The sequence below is a fragment of the Grammomys surdaster genome, unplaced genomic scaffold (genome assembly GCF_004785775.1).
Source record: "Grammomys surdaster isolate TR1022 unplaced genomic scaffold, NIH_TR_1.0 259, whole genome shotgun sequence".
Classification (NCBI taxonomy): domain Eukaryota; kingdom Metazoa; phylum Chordata; class Mammalia; order Rodentia; family Muridae; genus Grammomys; species Grammomys surdaster.
In genome coordinates, this window is record NW_021604700.1 from 2,245,111 (window position 1) to 2,264,032 (window position 18,922).

General features: G+C 39.0%; 1 protein-coding gene across 2 annotated transcripts in view; it reads left to right on the plus strand.

The window, feature by feature from the left end:
• Positions 1-990: 990 nt before the first annotated feature.
• The window catches only part of Edem3 (ER degradation enhancing alpha-mannosidase like protein 3), a 60,928-nt gene continuing 42,996 nt past the window's right edge, over positions 991-18,922 (plus strand). For both annotated transcript variants that reach the window (XM_028775744.1, XM_028775745.1), the window contains exons 1-4: positions 991-1,337; positions 5,316-5,361; positions 15,955-16,055; positions 16,535-16,574. In XM_028775744.1, coding sequence (XP_028631577.1) covers positions 1,177-1,337; positions 5,316-5,361; positions 15,955-16,055; positions 16,535-16,574 — 348 coding nt within the window. In that variant the 5' untranslated portion in view covers positions 991-1,176. The remainder of the gene's footprint in view (positions 1,338-5,315; positions 5,362-15,954; positions 16,056-16,534; positions 16,575-18,922) is intronic.

Genomic DNA, 18,922 nt, shown 5'->3' on the forward strand with positions numbered 1-18,922 from the left:
CATTGCAACTCATTACAACATCTAGTCCTCACTAAATTAAAAAAAAAATCACTTTTGCATTGTACACTTCTTTCCTTCATGGGCTTTTAAGATAACTATTATTAATCACGTCCTTAGCTTTGGTTACCCCCTTCATTTTGAGGGTCCTGCTTAGTTGCTGGGACTACGGAACTTGAGGTGTAATCCAGGAGAGAGAATAGTGTTTGCTAACTTCCTCAAGCCTTTGTGCAAAAGTTCAAGCGATGTGTGCAAAAGTAGAAGGATGATATATACATATTAGACTTGAGTATATGCGCTAATGAAAGCAAACCTCTCACATGGTTCAGTCGTCAAAGGTTCGAGTTTTTGCTGATCATTTTGCTGATGTTCATTTGCTTGCTTTTGTTTTGTTTTTGTCACTTCCTCGAGGGCAGAAGAATATTTCCACTGCTCCCCAAGGCATTTGGTACCGACTTGGGGACAAGTCTCATTCTGTCAGCTCTTAGGAAAAACATCTTTAGGAAGAGAGTGACAAAGAACTTACGAGTCGAGTCCCAAGGACTGGGCAGCTCACTGACGAGGTAGGGTTGGCCAAAGGTCCTGCGAAACGCAGAACGCCTGGAACCTGCGTGGCCTTTACAGGATGGGACTACAAGTCCCAGAACGCTGGGCGCTACTAGGCAGAAATTTAGTAAGGCGCCTGCGCGTAAGGCTGTAGTCAAGCCAGAGGAAGCAGTGCACTTTGGGACTAGTAGTCCCCAGGTGGCAACTCCTGGGGTCGGAGGTGGGTCGAAGGGACAGCTCCCTGCCCAGTCCCGCCTTTTGTCCACGTCCCGCTTCTCTTGGCCAATGCCCGGTCCTGTAGCTGCAGCCAGCCCCTCTCCGAGGCTGTCTCCATTGGTCCCGAGGCTATACCACTTCGACTCTACCCGGAAGTAGCCTTGGGGAGGCGGTTTCCTAGACTACGACACCGGAAAGCTGGGGGCGGTGCTCCGAGCCGTGGAGGGCGGAGGGTGGTGGCAGCGCTGGCGCTGGGGACCGGCTCGGTGGCTTCGGCAAACAGTTTGGCGCCGGCGGCCGCCAGCCTCACTCCACAGCCCGCCCTCGACACGGCTCGCAGCCTCCTCGCCGCCGGCAGCCCGCAATGTGGCCCACCGTGCGGGTGTAGCAGCTGCGCGTGCGCGGAACCGCGGGGCCATGAGCGAAGCCGGCGCCCGCCAGGGCTGTGGGTGCCGGGTCCCCCAGCGAGCGTCATGGAGCCTGGTGGCAGTGACGGCCGCACTCTGTCTGATGGTGGCCACGTCCGTGTGCACGGCAGGGGCCGCGCCCATGAGTAGGGAAGAGAAGCAGAAGCTTGGGTAAGGGTGCGTGGCTGTCCGGGTGGGTTTCCTAGCGAGGCTGCCAGCAGTGGAGGTGCCTGTCATTGCGCCCCCGTGCACAGTGGACTTTTTCTGTGGTGACTGTAACAGCTGGTGAGGCTGGAGGACCTCGGTGCGGTGGACAGGGTCCAGGAGGATGGGAGCTGATCCCCGGGACGTGACCTCGGGGACTGTCGAGTGTCTCCTGGGCAGCCTGTGACATATGTGGTGTTGTGTCAGCGCCTCTGCCATGTCAGGGGTTGGTGGAGGGGCTACCGCCTGGGTAGCGGAGCTATTGGGACGCCTTTTGACGGAGGCAGGTTTAGAGGTTTCGCCCAAGTCAGCTCCTAGCGGGAAAATGTTGCGATGTTTACACCTGTTAAAGGAAAAGGGGCGTTCACTGGAACTTGAACTTTTCTGACTTCACTCTCCCCCTTGCTGTGTTTTCTTTCCTGCACGACATTTGTGAAATGGAGCAGGCGATTTAATGTTATTCAGAGGCCTTGATTAAGTGTATCCCTTTAGAGTAGTTTTATGAGTCTTAAAAGTGTTCCAAAGCACTATTTATAGCATTTAATCCAGTAATACTAATACATCCGAAGTGGCACAAATGACTAAGAACGAAGTGGAGAATCTCTGGAAATTGGTAAAACCGTGAAGTTAAGTGAGAGAAGAGGAAATGCGTGCCTGTCAGTAGCACGGAGCGTTCATTGTGAGAGATGCTTATTAAAACAGTGAGGTGGGTGGGTTTTGCTTGTCTGTTAGCAAGCACAGAATGCAGCACTGGCTAGTGAAGATGTGAGAAAACTGGGTGGGAATGTAAACCGCGTGACTTATTGACACCAATTCTGGAATTTTAAATTGTGCTTGTCCTTTGATTCATTTCTTGTTCTGGGGAATTTGTCCTACAGAAATAAGACACTGTTAGAGATAAGTGTATAAAGGGGTGTATTTTGAAAGAATAGAACGAACGGGCTCTGGGATGCTCATACATTTAGAAGAGATCCTTGGTCTCATTAAGGCTGGACCCCCCAGTGGGTGGGAATTTGAGGGTGGGGAGGTGGGAGTTGGGGGGGTAGGTAGGGGTACATCTGAAGAGAAGCAGAGGGAGGGGTGAGGATAACATGAAATGTAAATAAAACATCCAATAAAAAGAAAGAGTTCTGTACTAAAGCACGTTATAGGGTGATATATAAATAGAAAACATAGCATTTTATAAGAAAAAAAAGTTGCCTGAACTCAGGAAAAAAATAAAAGGTAACTTATCCCACAATGTTAAAATGAAAGTGGAGCCATTCGGTTCTAATATAGATACTTCTTTATTTCAGTCATTGCAGAAGAATTGTACACATTTTTAAATAAAAGAGCAAGTAACATTTGCAGAAAAGAAGATGAAGTGTCAGCTATTCAAACAAAATTACCAGTGAATTCTAGTATCTTCCCTTTTTTTCCTTTATAAGTTTAATGTATTATTTTGCGACATTTTAATGGTGTGCCCACTCTGTTGCCATTTAACTCATGCCATCTCTAAAACTGTTATTTCATCACGAGGTGGATGCTGTCTCCATTGTGCAAGTGAAGAAATTGAGATTCAAGGTTAACTGGCTCAGAGTCTCAAAGCAGTAATTGGAGTCAGGTTTATTGTTTTTTGTTACATTTGTATTTTTTGACCTATGTCTGATCTCACAGCTCACACCCTGCATAGTGCTGTATTCCCTTAAGATTTTGGGGAAGGGGAAGTTACATTTGTATTATGGTTGCAAATATTTTATTTGACTTTCTTATTAAAATTTTTATGAGTCATTGGCCTGTCAGCCCTAGGTTCAGTCTCAAAAAACCAAGCTGTACTCCCCCTCCCCAGTAATTGTGAACACTTTCTCAGTTGCTTGTACTTGAATATCTGATCATATGTAGTCTTTCACGGAAAATTCTTTTTAGGACAAGTGATCTTGCTAATCTTTTTAGTTAACAGAATATAAATCAGTGCGGTCAGTATTGATGCTGCGAGGCAGTGTGACTTTAGAAAACCATTTTTAGAAATTATTTAGGAATGGAAAACATTTTTAAATGGGAGGGGCAGATTTCCAATATGTCTTATACAGTTGCTGAGTTGATATAAAGATTTTTAGCAGTTGAACACAGTCACTGTGCCATTCTGTTTGAAGTTGATGTCATGGGACTTGTTGGTTGTTGCAAGATGAAAGTGTACCCTTGACTGCAATCATAATTTACTCATAATTTGGAAAATTGACAGCTCTGAAAGTTGAGTTAGCAAGTTAGAGGTTTTGAAGTCTGTGATCCACCATTAGGCTTTAGCATTCCCAGAGCCAGGAGATTCCCCTCTTGATATTAAGCAATCATTCTACTTTGGGGAAGGAAAAGTTAGCATATCCTATTTTTACGTTAGTGCTTGCAGGTTTTGTGGGGCCTTGACTTCGAAGCTGTTTGAGAGATTTTTATCATTTGCAAGATGAGGAATTCTCTAAGATAATGCTTAATTTTCTGAAATTCCCTGGATATGTATAAATGTACAATATTTTAACACAATAGTAGGAAGAGTTTTAAAAATTCCATTTGCCGGTGTGCAAGTGTGCTATGATGTGGAGTCACAGAACAACATACAGGAATCGGTTCTCTCCTTCCACCATGTGGGTTCTTGGGATCAAACTCAGATTGGCAGGTTCTGTGGCAAGTGCCTTTACCCAACGAACCATTTTGCCAGCCAAGGTCTTGTTTTTAATGGCTAAGTGTTTTAAAATAGTCATAAAAGTTGCCAGGACTTATTTAGGTCACCAAAATGACGTGTACTCGACCTTGCTGGTCATTACAGCCAGGGTCTGGATATTACATCTTTTCTGCCTGTAAGCTTTATTGTTATCAGCATTTCATCTCCCATTGTTCTGAAAATGACAGTATAGTATAATAGGAAGGGAAAATATAGCCAGTCATTTTCTTTACTACTTTTTCTATTCCTGGTTTTAGTATCTGGGACTTTGGGAAGAGAGGTGTTAGTAAAAGACTTGTTTGGCTGTTTTCCTTTGCTGCTTACTGGATTTGGCCCTGCCTGGCTCTCACATTAGCTTTTGTAATAACACTCAAGCCCTGGTTATGAGAATGCTTCATTGTAAGACTTATTTCTTAGTTTCTGAGACTTCTGGGGTTTGATCTGTAAACCTGGTTTGGGTACCTGAAACCTCCATTTCAAACAGCTGTATTGGAAGTTGATACAAGTCTGTCTCTCCTTTCCCCCTCTCTTCTCTGCTTCCTCTTTAAGCATCTGCCTTGGCTGATCTTAAACGTGTGATCTTCCAGCCCTAGCCTCTTGAAAGCTAGAAGTCTCCCTTCTGACTCCCTTCTAAGCATTAGAGCTTTTACTTTTGAAGTGAATTCTATTTTTTGAGAGTGTTTTTAAGAGAGCAGAGTACATTAGGAAGTGTATCTTTTGGAAAGGAGACAAACATAGTATGCATTTAACTAGGCATTAGTGGTTTTACTCAGTTTAATGGGCAAGGCAGAGTCTTGAGAAAATGTTTTTATTTCATAGTAGTATACACCCCTACAACTGCCCTTAGTAGAATGTATAGAATAAGCAATAAATGGTGCTAGTAACTGTTGCTTTGAGGAGTTGTCTAGAAACATCCCATTCCAAGGGTAAGTTACATAATTATGTTAATAGTGGTAGTGGTTTTTTTCAAGACCTGCTTTCCTTCTCTGCCATTCTGACATGGATCATTCAATAGTTTTCTTAGGAAAAAAAAAAAAACCCAAAAGTTTTATATAAATTGCCAGGACTAGGAATAGTAAAATCTTGGCCCAGCTCCTTGTGGTGAGGTAAGAAAGGCTTCTCTATTCACTCTGTGCTATCCTAGCTTGTTTAATGTTTTTATTAGTGTGCTTTTATGAGGGAGAATTATGTTCCTGAAGTACAGTAGATAGAATATACTTAACTTTTCTCCCTCTCTGTTTTTTCACAATTAGAAATCAAGTCTTGGAAATGTTTGATCATGCTTATGGCAACTATATGGTAAGTATGATGCTCATCTGTGCATACCGTTCATAGGAGCTCACTACACACAGTTAGCTGGGAAGTTTTGAAACTTGAATTACTAATGTATATTTTTAAAGAAAGCTTTAAAAAAAAATGCAGGACAAATATAAGCTAGCAGAGCATTCCTGTTAGTGATTCTTAGGGAATCAATTTATTGAATAGGTAAGAAATTGGAAGCAGATCATGAAACTTTGTATGTAAGCAGTGTACTTAGGTTCTGCCAGCAGTTGACAGTGTACATAGGTGGAAAGGAAGAAAGATGTTGTCTCTGGCTTCAAGGGTTGTCCTTTATGAAAACTACAACATTACTTTACAGACTTATGGAGCAAACCATTGCATTAAGTATATTGCCTGCTTTCTGTCCAGATGTTATGATGTGAACTCTGAAGTATGTATTTTTTCTGTCTGCTGAGCCAGTGTTTGAACGTATTTCAGAGCTTCTGTGTGATGCAGTAGCAGCTTCCACTGTTCAGGATGGAAAGTTTTAGGGCTCTGGAGCACAGAAAGTGAGGTAACATAGCAAGCAAATTCTAAGAGTTCAAAAGGAAGTTTTGCGTAAAAATTTCTATAATTTTGTAAAGAGTTTAATCAAGTTATTCTGAGAATTTCTTCTCATTTCCTTGTTTTTACATTTAAAATATGCCAGGAGATTTCTCTTATGATTATAGCCTAAAAGTATAGTTAGCATAATTTGACAGAGAGCTAACTCTAATTCTTTTAAGATACCTTTCACCCAATTTAGTAAATCTATTTTCACTTATATAGGACAGATATCATTATATATCAATATCATTAGTCCCTTTATATATTTTTGTATTTTCTTTTTTTTTTTTAAATTTATATGTCTGTGAGTATATGCTATGTGTGTGAGTGCTGACAGAGGCCAGAAGAAAGTATCCAGTGGCTAGGAGTGACAGGAGGGTGGGAGCCACCCAGAGTGCATGCTAGGAATCAGAATCAGGTCTTCTGGAGAGCAGTGAATTCTCCTAGCCACCCATTACCTCTCAGGCCCTGTTTTATATTTTACACATGGTTTATATTTGATAGCCTTGTTCTCTTTTATCATCACTTGGTTAGAGTGAGGTTTGACTTTCGGTAAGTTTTCTAGAATCTGATTGTTATGAAGCTTTGGTGTAAACACTGAAAACATGGTTTTAAACTTACTACTCAGTGTAACTATAACTACTCCTTTACTATTTCTTTCAGAATCATTTACTCCTCATTAATTTTGTTTAGGGGAAGTGTAATTTAACAAGTCTAGGCTAGTTACAGTATACAAATAGCCAAACCCCTAACAAGACCCTCAAGTTGTAACCAGCTCATACAAGTAAACTTTTGATTGCAAAGCTGAGTAAAATAGGAGACAGAAAGATGAATGTACCACATTTTGATCTAAGTAGGGTCCTTTCCTTACAGATTGTATTTACTGTGTGTATATATTTGTGTATGTGTTCATGTGTGTGCATAGAAGACAGAGAGCGGCTTTGGATGGTCTCCTCAGTTACTGTGCACCTTATCTTTTGAGACAAGGTCTCACTGATGCTGAAGCTGACTCACACCTTGACTAGACTGGCAAGGCTGGGGATCCTCCTTTCTGTCTCCCCAGTGCTGGGATCATTGACATGAATCACCATGTCTGGCTTTTTGTATGTGTTCTGGAGAATCTGAGCTCAGGTCTTCATGCTCGTGGGACAAGTACTTTACTGACTACGCCGTCTCCCCAGCCCTTAGGAACCTCTCTTGATAAAGTATGCTGTCTTTAGTATTTCCCCCTTCTAAGTATACAGCAGTGCATCTATCGGTATGTATTCAATGGATTTGTGACAGAGTGGGCCCCAAGGGCAGCCCTCACAGGGTTTCATGACCCAATTTCTATCGGTGCCTAGCTGGGTAGCTTTGCTATAAGTTAACTACATATAAGATTAAGGGGAGAGGAATTTCAAGTATGTAGGTTTTAGGGTTAGATGGCAGTTCTGCATTGGTTTTTATTCACTTAGATCCTAACCTGATGAGTTAACTCCTTTGAGTCAGGTCTTGTAGAATGGGGTCATTGCAGAGGATTGTTGTAGACTATAAGACTTTAAAATGGAGACACCCTTCTTTATATTTAATATTTAATAAAGTCATCTTTTATATGTCTTGTGCTTAGGGTGGTACTTGGACACCTAAGTACTTATTAAATATTTTTAAAGAATTAAAATGAATTCTTGTGAAAATGAAATCAAACATTATTTTGCATTTGATTATTTTAATAAATCTTGCATTTTAAAGTAAAGAAAAAAACTTAGTATACTTCTTTTAAAATGGAGCGTTATGGAGGATTTCAGGATGCATAAACTTCTTGTATTGGCTGCCTATGTTAAATGTAAAGTGCCTGCTACTATTTAGGCTTTTAATAATGTAGAGGGCGTGCCCTCATTTCTCACTCAGCTGTGTCAGCATTGCTAGTCTGTTCTACAGACTACAACACTTCCTTGAATCTTCTTGGCTCCCAGGGGAAGAAAATGACATTTTCTAAAGATAGGCAGTATAAAGTAGTTATGACCATGGACTTGGGACTTGGAAGAGGATACCCTTCGGAGGCTCTGCTACCTACCAGCCTGGTTAAGAAGGGAAGGGGGTTCACCTGATCTCAGAGCCTGTTTTCTCATCTGTATAAAATGAAATCAGTCCTTTACCAACCCCACAGTCTTGGGCAGGCAAGACTTTCTTCATCTTACACAGATTGCCTCATTAGAGTTAGTGTCTGGCAAGTATTAGGAAGCATCGTATGTAAGCACGACCGGTAATTATAACATATATTATTTGGCAGAGATGGAAATTTCTCTTGTAAGTTGAATGTAGAGTCACACATTTCTAATCCCAACATTTAAAGACAGAGGCAGGAGGATCACTTCAAGTTCCAGCACAGGTTGGTCTATACAGCAAGGTTTAGGCTAACCAGGATTAAGACCCTGTTTCAAAAAAGCCAAACCAAAACAAAAACCAGAAAAGGAGTGAATTCTCTCCTAAAATCCATCTAGATTTGAACCCAGTTGTGTTTCCAGGTTGGACAGAGACCTTCCTGACAGCTTGCACTCTGTCATTGTTTGGACACATGATCTTTAATCTCATTTTTCTATCTGCTAACAAAATACACGATTCTCTGTGTACTGTTTCTTGATAGAACAGCTTGCCAGCTCTGGGTAGATTACTACCTCTCTGCAATCTCTGGAGTTATCATGAGACATATTCTGATTTTTGTGCTACTGGCATGGCTATTAACATTATAATGATTGTTTGACAAATCTCCAGTCCTATCAGACTGTGGTTTATTCTCAGTGAACTAATTGCACAGATGGCTTTCTCTTTTCTCCAAATCACATGAAATTTGGTGTTTATTTTGGCAATTCTGTACTGAGTTAAGTTTGCACAGTAATACAGATGATAAAATGATATGTATCAGGGCCATTCCTTCTTATGATATTTTATTCTCAGGGTTTATTCTGGCTACTCTGGGCAGTCAAACTGTTGTATACAAAACATGTTCTTTCATAGACCCCTAAATATTACAGATAGAGTTGGAAAGTGTACTTTCCTTCAACTAGTAGACTCCTCCTAACTCTATGATCACTTTAAGTTGGATTTCCTGAAATAGTTTTTTTTTTTGTTTCTTTTGAGATAGTTTCCGTATGTGACCTTGAACTCACTATGTAGCACTGGCTAATCTCAAACTTGGGCATCAACCTCTCAAGTGCTAAGATTAGGGCTTGTACCCCCACGCCCAACTGATTAGTTTTCATTATTAAACCATAAGACCTATTTTAAATTTTTATGCAATTTTAAATGCAATTACGTGGAGTTCCAGATTTATGTCCATCTACTCCCCCTTTAAAATTTTATTTTTACAAAATATGCACAACACACATTGTAGTCATTTTTAGAAAGAAATACTGTTCCAAGGCATTTGACTCTTGACCAGTAGTTTTCAACCTGAGGATTGAGACCTCTTTGGAGGTTAAACGACCCTTTCACAGGTGTTGTCTAAGACCTTCAGAAATATCAGATATTTACATTATGATTCATAACAGTAGCAAAATAACAGAGTAGCAACAGAAACTGTTTTGTGGTGGGAGGTCACCACATTATCAGGAACTGTATTTAATGGTCACGGCATTAGGAAGTTTGAGAACATTGTCTTTCTCTTCAGAAGCTCTACACTAGGGTTTTCTTTTTAATCATTTGTTCATCAAAAAGAGTAATCCAGGAACAGAATGTTTTAGGAAGGGTACCAGGTCATCTGTAAGTGTGAGTTTGAGTTTAGAACAGACTGCCAGTTTTCTTTTTGCATTGTATATGCTCAGTTACTACACATCCTCTCAAGGACTGGTATTTTCAAGTCTTTTAATTTTAGCTGTACTAGTGGGTGTGTGGTATGTTTCACTTTTCCTGGTGACTAATGATGTTGCAAATCTTCCCATGCATTTATTTTATATTCATGTATCTTTTTTGAAAAAGCATCTGTTACAATTCTTTTTTCATTTATAAAATCAAGTCCTTTTTCTTGTTGTAAAAATTATTTTATAACCTAGATGTGAAAACTTTATCATGTTTTATGGATTTTTTTTTAGTTTGTACTTTGAATTTTAATTTTTCTAACAGTGATTTTTTGAAGTAGAAGTAATTTAAAATATGATCAAGTCTGATTCAATTTTTTATTTAAAAATCATGCTCTAGTGTTTTTATAGCTTTAGTTTATTCACTTAGACTTATGACTCATTTTGAGTTAACTTTTGCATATGATGAGATAAATGTTGACCAGCAGGTTTTTTCATGTGTGACTGTCTAGTTATTATAGCAGCATTGTTGTAATGAGCGGCCTTCTCCTGCTCAATTACTTTGACACCTGTGTGAAAAGAAATGACTTGACTGGGTGTGTTTGTCGGGGGTGTGTGTGTTTATAGGTAGACGGGTTTCTCTAGGCTCTGTTTGCTTGTTGCTCCTTTAGACCAGTGTCACATTGGCCCACCTTTTGTAACCTTGTGATGCATTCTCAGCTCAGAGTGTGGGATTGCTAATATTTTTCTTTTCCAGGACTGTTTTTTGGCTATTTTAGATTTTTTTGCATTTCTATGTAAAATTCAAGACCATATTGCCAATTTCTACCCAAACAGTCACCAGCTTTTGTTTGGGGTTGTGTTGAATCAATAGAACAATTTGGAGAAATTTTCTTTTTTCTCTCTTCTTTTTCTGAGACAGAGTCTTGAACTTACTATGTAGTAAAAGATCACCTTGAGCCTCTGATCCTCCTTCCTCTATCTTTCAAGTGCTGAAATTTCAGGTGTGTGCCCCAATACCCAATACCTAGCTTTTGTAGAGAACTAATTTCTTTTTTTTTTCTTTGTTTTGTTTTCTGAGACATGGTTTCTTTGTGTAATAGCCCTGGCTGTCCTAGAACTCACTCTGTATACCAGGCTGGCCTTGAACTCACAGTGATCCACCTGCCTCTGCCTCCTGAGTGCTGGGATTAAAGTTGTGCCCCACTGCTACCTGGTTGAGAACTGATTTCTTAATATCAAATCTTTAATCTATGAATATTTTTTTACCTACTTAGGCTCAATAATATGATTAATGTTAGTTGTTTTTAGTAGGATAAAATGCCTTCCCTTTACCTAACATATAATAAGTGTTACTAAAACATTTTGGGCTGGTGTTTTGAGTTGACTCTGTATAGATGAGTTTATCATCTCAAAACCATAGTAAATCGAGAGTCTAATATGGAGAGTCTACTAGCTTGTATTCGTTACTTCTTTTTTCTCCTGTACTTTTAGTCAGGTGCACTTTCTACTTAATTTCTGCAGTACTCTCTGTAGTACCTAAGTTTCATTTCTGAGCTATAATTAATTGTTAAGTGTTATCCTGACTCTTGGTTTTGTCAACACGTGAAGAGTGAAGTGGGCTTCACACAGCTGGCTGAAGCCTGCTGCAGCTGGCTGCTGACATGTGGACTTGCTCTGGCCTTATGCAAACTCTCTGGAGTGTGCTTTGTGGTTAACCTGAAGAAAGGCTCTGGTTTTATTTTTACCTTTAATCTTGAGATAAAGAGTATGCAGTATTTTTACACCTTACTCAAAGTTACTTTGATTATCCTGCTTTATACTTGCTATTGGTTTTTTTTTTTAATCTATATAGGTTCAGGATTTGAATTTTCATATTTAGTTTAGAGTTCAGATTTAATTTCAGATAAAAGTATTTGTGGTTTTGTTTTCTAGAACTCTAAAAATAGTAATGTGAGGTTTCTAAACAATAGTTTAAAATAATAAGGAACTTTTTCCCATCAAATTAATACATTTTGTTTTTTTATAAAAATAACTTTCAAAATATTAAGGCAAGTTTAAGCTTTTTTTTAAACTTTTATAACTTACAAAAAACTTTTATAACTTACATGTGTTAAATATAAAACAAAGCAATAAAATTATAAGCATTCTGGGGAATCAGAGTTATATTGAGATTGACACATAAAAATAATTAGGAATTTATGCTGAAAATGTGTATTAATAAAATTTTAAAAATATAATATGAAATTCAGAATGTAGTGGCTGTATATGGATTCTAAATATATCAAAATATTTGTTGCCTGGAATCATCTCAGGATGAATCATCATGGAACATTCAATTTTTCTAAAAAGTAGGCTAAGAAATACAAACAGTGTTGATGACTGTAACCATACAAGTGTATAGGAAAATTGAGAATTTAAAAAAGATTTATTTTTATGTATATAAATGTCCCCCCCCTCCCCACGTATGAAAGTGCACCATGTACATCCAGTATCCTTGAGGACCAGAAGAGGGTGTCAGATCCCTATAACTGGAGTTAAAGGTGGTGGTGAGTCACCTTACAGATGCCAGAAACTGGACCTGGGTCCTTTGAACAAGCAGTTGTTCAGTCTGGTTCTATTGCTATGATAAAACACTATGACCAAAAGCAGCTTGGAAAGGGGAGGATTTATCTTGTCCTGACAGAGTATCATTCAATGATGTCAGGACAGGAACTGGAGGTAGGAACTGATGCACAGGCACAGAGTGCTGCTTCCTGGCTTGTTCTCCCAAGCTTGCTCAGCCTGCTTTCTTATACTACCAAGGACCTCCTGCCCATAGCCTAGTGAGCTGGGCCCACTCATACCACCACTAAATAAGAAAACGCACTACAGACATGCCTAAAAGCAAATATTATAGAGACATGTTTTTCAGTTGAGAATCCCTCATACCAAATGACTATAGCTTGTGTCATGTTGACAAAAAACTAACCAGGACAAAGTGCTTCTCATTGCCATTCCATCTCTCCAGCTCCCAAAATTGAGACTTTGGCAAAGAGCTTTGAAGGTTCGTGAATTCACTGTGGTTTGGGACCAGTCCCCAGATGGAGAGTGTTAGAATCCTCAAGGGGAGCTGATCCACACCTCTCTCTTCCCCTCGCCTGAGGTTTGATGGTGATTTTTGTCTTGGTTGCTTGATTTCCTCAGGAAGTTTCCTGGGTTTGAAGGTGTCAGAGGTGTATTATTTCTTTGGTAGGTTGTCTCGTCCCTTACATGAGTTGGAGAACATCTGAACAGTTTGGAATGCTTAAGGCAGACATGTTTTCTTTCCTTCAGAAACTTGAAGACACAGTTCTGCAGTTCTTTTGCACTTGCTGGGTGTTTTTGTGGAAAGTTTTCAGAAGTAGTCTGATGTGTGTGCTGTGTGTGACTTGTTTTATTACTCCATTGCTGGTACAGTTCTTAATTCAGCAGCAATATTTTCAATTGTGTTTCAGTCTCTGTATGTCTCTCATCCAACCTAGACTCCAAATTCATTATATAGCAGAAGAAAAATAGAGACCAGGAACAACAAACATATGGTGTTTCTCAAAATTCTCTGATGTAAGTTATGGATAAAAGTGAAAAGTAGCAAATCTACTATTTAGCATGTTTAATATTTAAAGTATTAAAAAATGGAAAGTAAGCCCCTCGCTATTTGTATGGAAAGTTTCCTGGTGGTGCTCGGGCAATGCTTAGTCTCCTAAGTCTCAAGGCAAGCGCCTTCCCTGGCATGGGGAGTCGTCTCAGTCCCTTCTAATTCTGGATGGATGTCAGTCATTTGATACTTTGTTCTCTTAGTGTCATGAAATATGTCTAGAATTTCCTTTGTACGATTACTTTCTCTGTGATATCTTTAACCCTTATATCATAACCAGTTTCTTAAATTACGTTGATAATTTGGCCAATATATTTCATATACATGAGAAAGAATGAATTCTTTAAAAAGTAGACTTTATAAAATTGCCATTTTGGGGAACAAATAGCATTAAAGATTCGAAACAAAATAAATCCATGTAGAGAAAACAATTTTAAGAGTTTATATATGTATATGTGTGTGTACATATATGTGTACATGTATGAGTGTATGTATATGAGTAATGTTTCTAGGGCCCAGAGTAGCCTGGTGTAGCATTCCTGAAACCCAGAAACCATGAAGGAAGAAATGAATAGATTTACCTACTTAAAGCTTATAGTGAAGACACTACAAACAAAAATTAAAAACTAAACAAAGGAAAGATAAAAGATATTTTATTGTTGGTAACAAATTATGTTTGTTGAATCTTTTTTGGCAATAGAAGTAGCCTTTAAAATCATAAATCACATAAGCACGTGTCTTCCGGAGTGGCTAATAGAAGAAGGTGTGTGTCCTTTTAGTACTGGAACATATTTTTTTAACCCAGGAGACGGGCAAAATACAAAGCATCAATCATTTCCTACTGAGTGAAATAAATAGTAAATTGATACCCTGCTTGGTAGTCACTATTAAAACTCAATATTCCCTTGACTCATATTTATTTTTAAGTGATCCACATAAATAATACGTATATGAAAGGTGAATACGTCCAAGACGTTTGTCATCTCATCCTCCATGTTAGTCCAGACAGGAATAGATAAGTGCATGCATACCGTGCAGCCTTGTCCTGATAAGGGTGTGGGTTCCGCACTCGGGTGACCAGGTTTCGAATTCGAGATTCATCTTGGCAGCTGCTCAACCTAGACTTATGTGATGTCCCTGGGTTTCCCCTGTGAAACAAAGACAATTGAATCTCCTTCAGAGGATTGTTGAAATAATTAAATATTTGCATGTAGAGAATAGAGGTAGAAAACACGGACTCAATGAATACCAGTTATAATTTCACTTCATTATTAAAGTATTTCTGAAACATTCCAGCATGGTGGAGAGGTTGTTGTAGTAACACCATATCCAAGGCAACTTATAAAAGAAAGCATTTAATTGGGGGCTTGCTTACAGTATCAGAGGGTGAGTCCATTCTCATGGAGGGAAGCATAGTAGCAGGCAGTGGGGCATGGCACTGGAGTAGTAACTGAGAGCTCACATCTGATCTGAAAGTAGCAATCAGAGACAGACAGACAAAGCCTAATGTGGCTTTTGAAACACAAAACCCACTCGCAGTGACACACTTCCTCCAACAAGGCCACACCTCCTAATCTTTCCCAAATAGTTCCACTAACTGAGGATCAAATGTTCAAATATATGAGTTTGTGGGGGCCATTCACATTCAAACCACCTCAGGGGGACCTTGTGTTTTGAGTAGAATATAAAATAAAAGAGACCAGTGAGTATACTTGACCTAAGTACCTATTTGTAAATACAATTTCTAGATGTAGTTCAGTCACTTGTAGAGTGCTTGCCTAGTATGCTTGAGACCCTGAGTTTGCACACAGAATAATGCATGTCCATAGCTGTATGAGAGCGTGGTGTTATCCATTACCAGGAGAAAGGACTACATTCAGTAAGAGCCACTAAATTGACCTGGCTTTTGTCCAAGTCCCAGTTTTTATGTGGGCATGGCAGTATGTACTCGTAATCCCAGTTTTCAGAAGGCTGAGGCAGGAGAATTGCTGGTTACAGGCCAGCCTGGGCTATATACTGAGACTCTGTTTCAAAAAGAAATGTTATAAATGATACATCTGCATGCATTTGACTGTATTAATACATGAATAAATCTAAAAGAAATGTTATAAATGATACATGTGCATGCATTTGACTGTATTAATACATGGATAAACCTAAAAGAAATGTTATAAATGATGCATGTATATGCATTTGACTGTATTAATACATGGATAAACCTAAAAGGCAGAAGGTTGGTCTTAACTGTGGTAACTTCTAGAGTAACATTCAAGGAGGGAAATCAGATTATCAGGTTTCATTGTCGTTATTGTTTGGTTTTTGTTTTTCAAGATAGAGTAGCCCTGGCTGTCCTGGAACTTGCTCTCTAGACAGGCCAGCCTTGAACTCACAGAGATCTACCTGCCTCTGCCTCCAGAGTGCTGGGATTAAAAGTATGCGCCATCACTGCCCAGCCAGGTTAACAGTTTTTTAAAAGAAATTTTAATATGCCTTTTCCCAAACATGTATCACATTTCAAATTAAAAATTTAAATTGTCTACAAACTGTATAGACAGTCCACCTTTTAAGGTCCTATTCTCCTAATGATGTGTACGTTCTCTCACTTTCTTTAGTGACTTATTAATGATTTTTCTGTAGGAACATGCCTACCCAGCTGATGAACTCATGCCTTTAACCTGTCGAGGCCGTGTCAGAGGCCAGGAGCCAAGCCGGGGTGACGTGGATGACGCCCTAGGAAAGTGAGTGTGAGCAAAAGGCACAGAGCATGGGTTTCAAAGTAGCCGGGTCCCACAGTCACAGGCTGGGGCTTGGCCAACTTTGAATTCCTTTTTAACTTGTTTGTTTAATGTATGTGCATGTTTACACATGTGCCACTGCATTTGTATGTATGTATGTATGTATGTATGTATGTATGTATGTGGTATGTTTTAATTTATGATTACTAACTTATTTGTGCTGCTGGGATTGGACCTCTAGCATTAAGCTTTAGTGTTTTATTTGTTTTAAAAGGGGCTATTGAGGTTTCTAAGCATCTTCAGTGATATATAGGATGTTTCAGATTGCTTGGTCGTTGTATGATCGTGTTGCAATGCAGATACATGGAGGAACTACTTACTAAAACTACCAGTCAGTAAGATATAGATAATTCTGCTTACATGTTCATGGATGGAACATTTCAAGTTCTAGTGTTATTTATTTTGTTATACTTGTTTCTTAGGTTTTCCCTAACACTGATCGATTCTTTGGACACTCTTGTGGTAAGTTCCATTTTTCTTGGAATTACTTATTTTATAAGTTTCATGATATCCATACTCAAGTATTAAAATATAACAAGCATACTATGTATGAAATACAAGTCATAAGAGTTTAAGATGTTCAAATCTTTACTTCTTAATAAAGCATGAACATTACTGAGTTATATCAAATTATTGTCAAATATAGTCATATAGCATAATGGAAACACTCAAATAATTTGTCGAGATGTAGAGTCATGTATCCACCTCCCTTTGGAAAAAGAGATTGAAGCTTTTGAAAGAAGGTAATGCTTCTTCATTCTTTGGAAGACTGTTTTGCTGTCCTTGTTCTGTTGTGATATGCCACATGATGCTGAAACTATGCATGAGCAAAAGTTGTTTTTTCCAGCAGGGATTTTTTTCTCTCCTTTTCATCTCATATAAGGGAAATTGTGTTGATTAGTCTTAGTTTTAGAGTAGTTTGTGGCGTAGAGGGGCAAGAGTGTATCCCAGATGCCATGGTTCTAAAATGCTGTCTGTTTAGGTTTTTACCGTTAGACCATTGTAGAACGTCGGCTTGTGTAAGGGTTTTTGTTACTTTCAATTTCTGTACTTTAAATTAATATTCTGAGTACTGATTAATCTAAAAACAAGATCAAAACATCGTTCAAGTAGCAGAAAGTTCACTTCTGGTAGTGTTTCTGTATTTTCCTTAGCAGCACATTCTTAATTTAGGGAGAGAAACCTCACTGTGATAGCAGCGTAGAGAGTGTGCCTGTGACATCCAGAGAGAGACAGGCTCACTCAGGTCACTTCTCTGTGATTGCTCTGCTGAAGCCTCAGGCCTGCCTCTCTCTGACCTTGATGTAGCCATGGTGAAAACCGGCTGCTTAGATCTTTCCTGGGCTGGAGATCTGACAGTCACAGCTTTACTAGCAAAGATGAATGAAAAAGTGCAAACTATTTTATAAGAACTATGAAAAAGATACTGTTACATGCCGAATTTCTGATTTAGTGGTCACAGGGGAAGAGAGAAGACACACAAACTACCCCAGCAGATATAAAGGTGGATCCTGGAGCTGTACAGTCTCTGGAAGGCACAGTTGTCACATAGGAGATCAAACGGTGTGATTTGTGCATAACTGTAGCTGAGCGAGGCACAGGGCTACTCTGGGATGGGGAGAAGGTGAGGAACAGGAGCTTTGAGTGAGCACTGGGGAAGGGTGACATCCTTACTCATCTTGTCAGCTTCATTCCTTCAGAGTCCCTGGAATTTCTAAGTTCTTAGTGTATTTTCATGACAATGGACTTTAGTTGTCATTATTACTTTATAAAATATCTTCAGACATAAAGGAGACAAGGTGTTTCCATCTGAATAACATTCCTACATTTAGAAATCTGTCAACTTCTCTCAGTGGATGGCCACAAATTGTTATGAAGATAATATTCTTCAGGTTGTACCTTTTAAAATAGTCTGGCATTAGCTCTCAAGGTAAGATGCCTGGACTAGTAACAGCATGATTTGGGATCTAGTTAGAAATACAAATGATTGTGGGCTGGTGAGATGGCTCAGAAGATGCATTTACCACCAAGGCCAACAACCTGACACGCAGGACCCACATGGTGGAAGGAGACAACTGACTTAGGCAAATTATTCTGACATAGCCACGTACACTGTGGCATACATGTCCCTACACACAAACATAGGCGTCCACATCCAATACATGAAATACTACTTTATAAAATACTTAATTGCCCAGCCTGGTCTACAGAGTGAGTTCCAGGACAGCCAGGGCTACACAGAGAAACCCTGTCTCAAAAAACAAAACAAAACAAAACAAAACAAAACAAAAACCCAAAAAACTTAATTTCAAGTGAGAATAACCAAAGTAACTACAGATCACTATAGCATTGGAAATAAATGACGTCATTATCCTAAGTATTTTTGAGTTTAAACAGAAGAACTAGAAAAAAGTGGAGTACTTTCATAGGTTTGCCTGCATTTAGAGGTGACATTATGTTGCATGTTTTTAATCAGTGCAAGTATTAGTATTTCTAATTAAGTTTGCTTTTTAAATTGTGATTTTTTAAAAAAAAAGTCTTGTGATTTAGTGATTTGATAATACAGCAGTGCTTGTAGTGATTAGTGTACAGAACCCAACCCTTTTTCTTTTGTTTGTAACATATGTTAAGTCAGTTCCTCTTGCTGCATTTTGATTTTTAACTTTAAATTGTTCAAAATGCTAGTTTCGACTTAACGGTTGTAGAATCGAGTGCTAAAACATGCATGGGTACACCCATTACTGTGGGATCTGAAAAGGCAGCAGTTCCTGAAACAGCATAAAAATGAGGAGAAAGGTGAGCCTCAACTC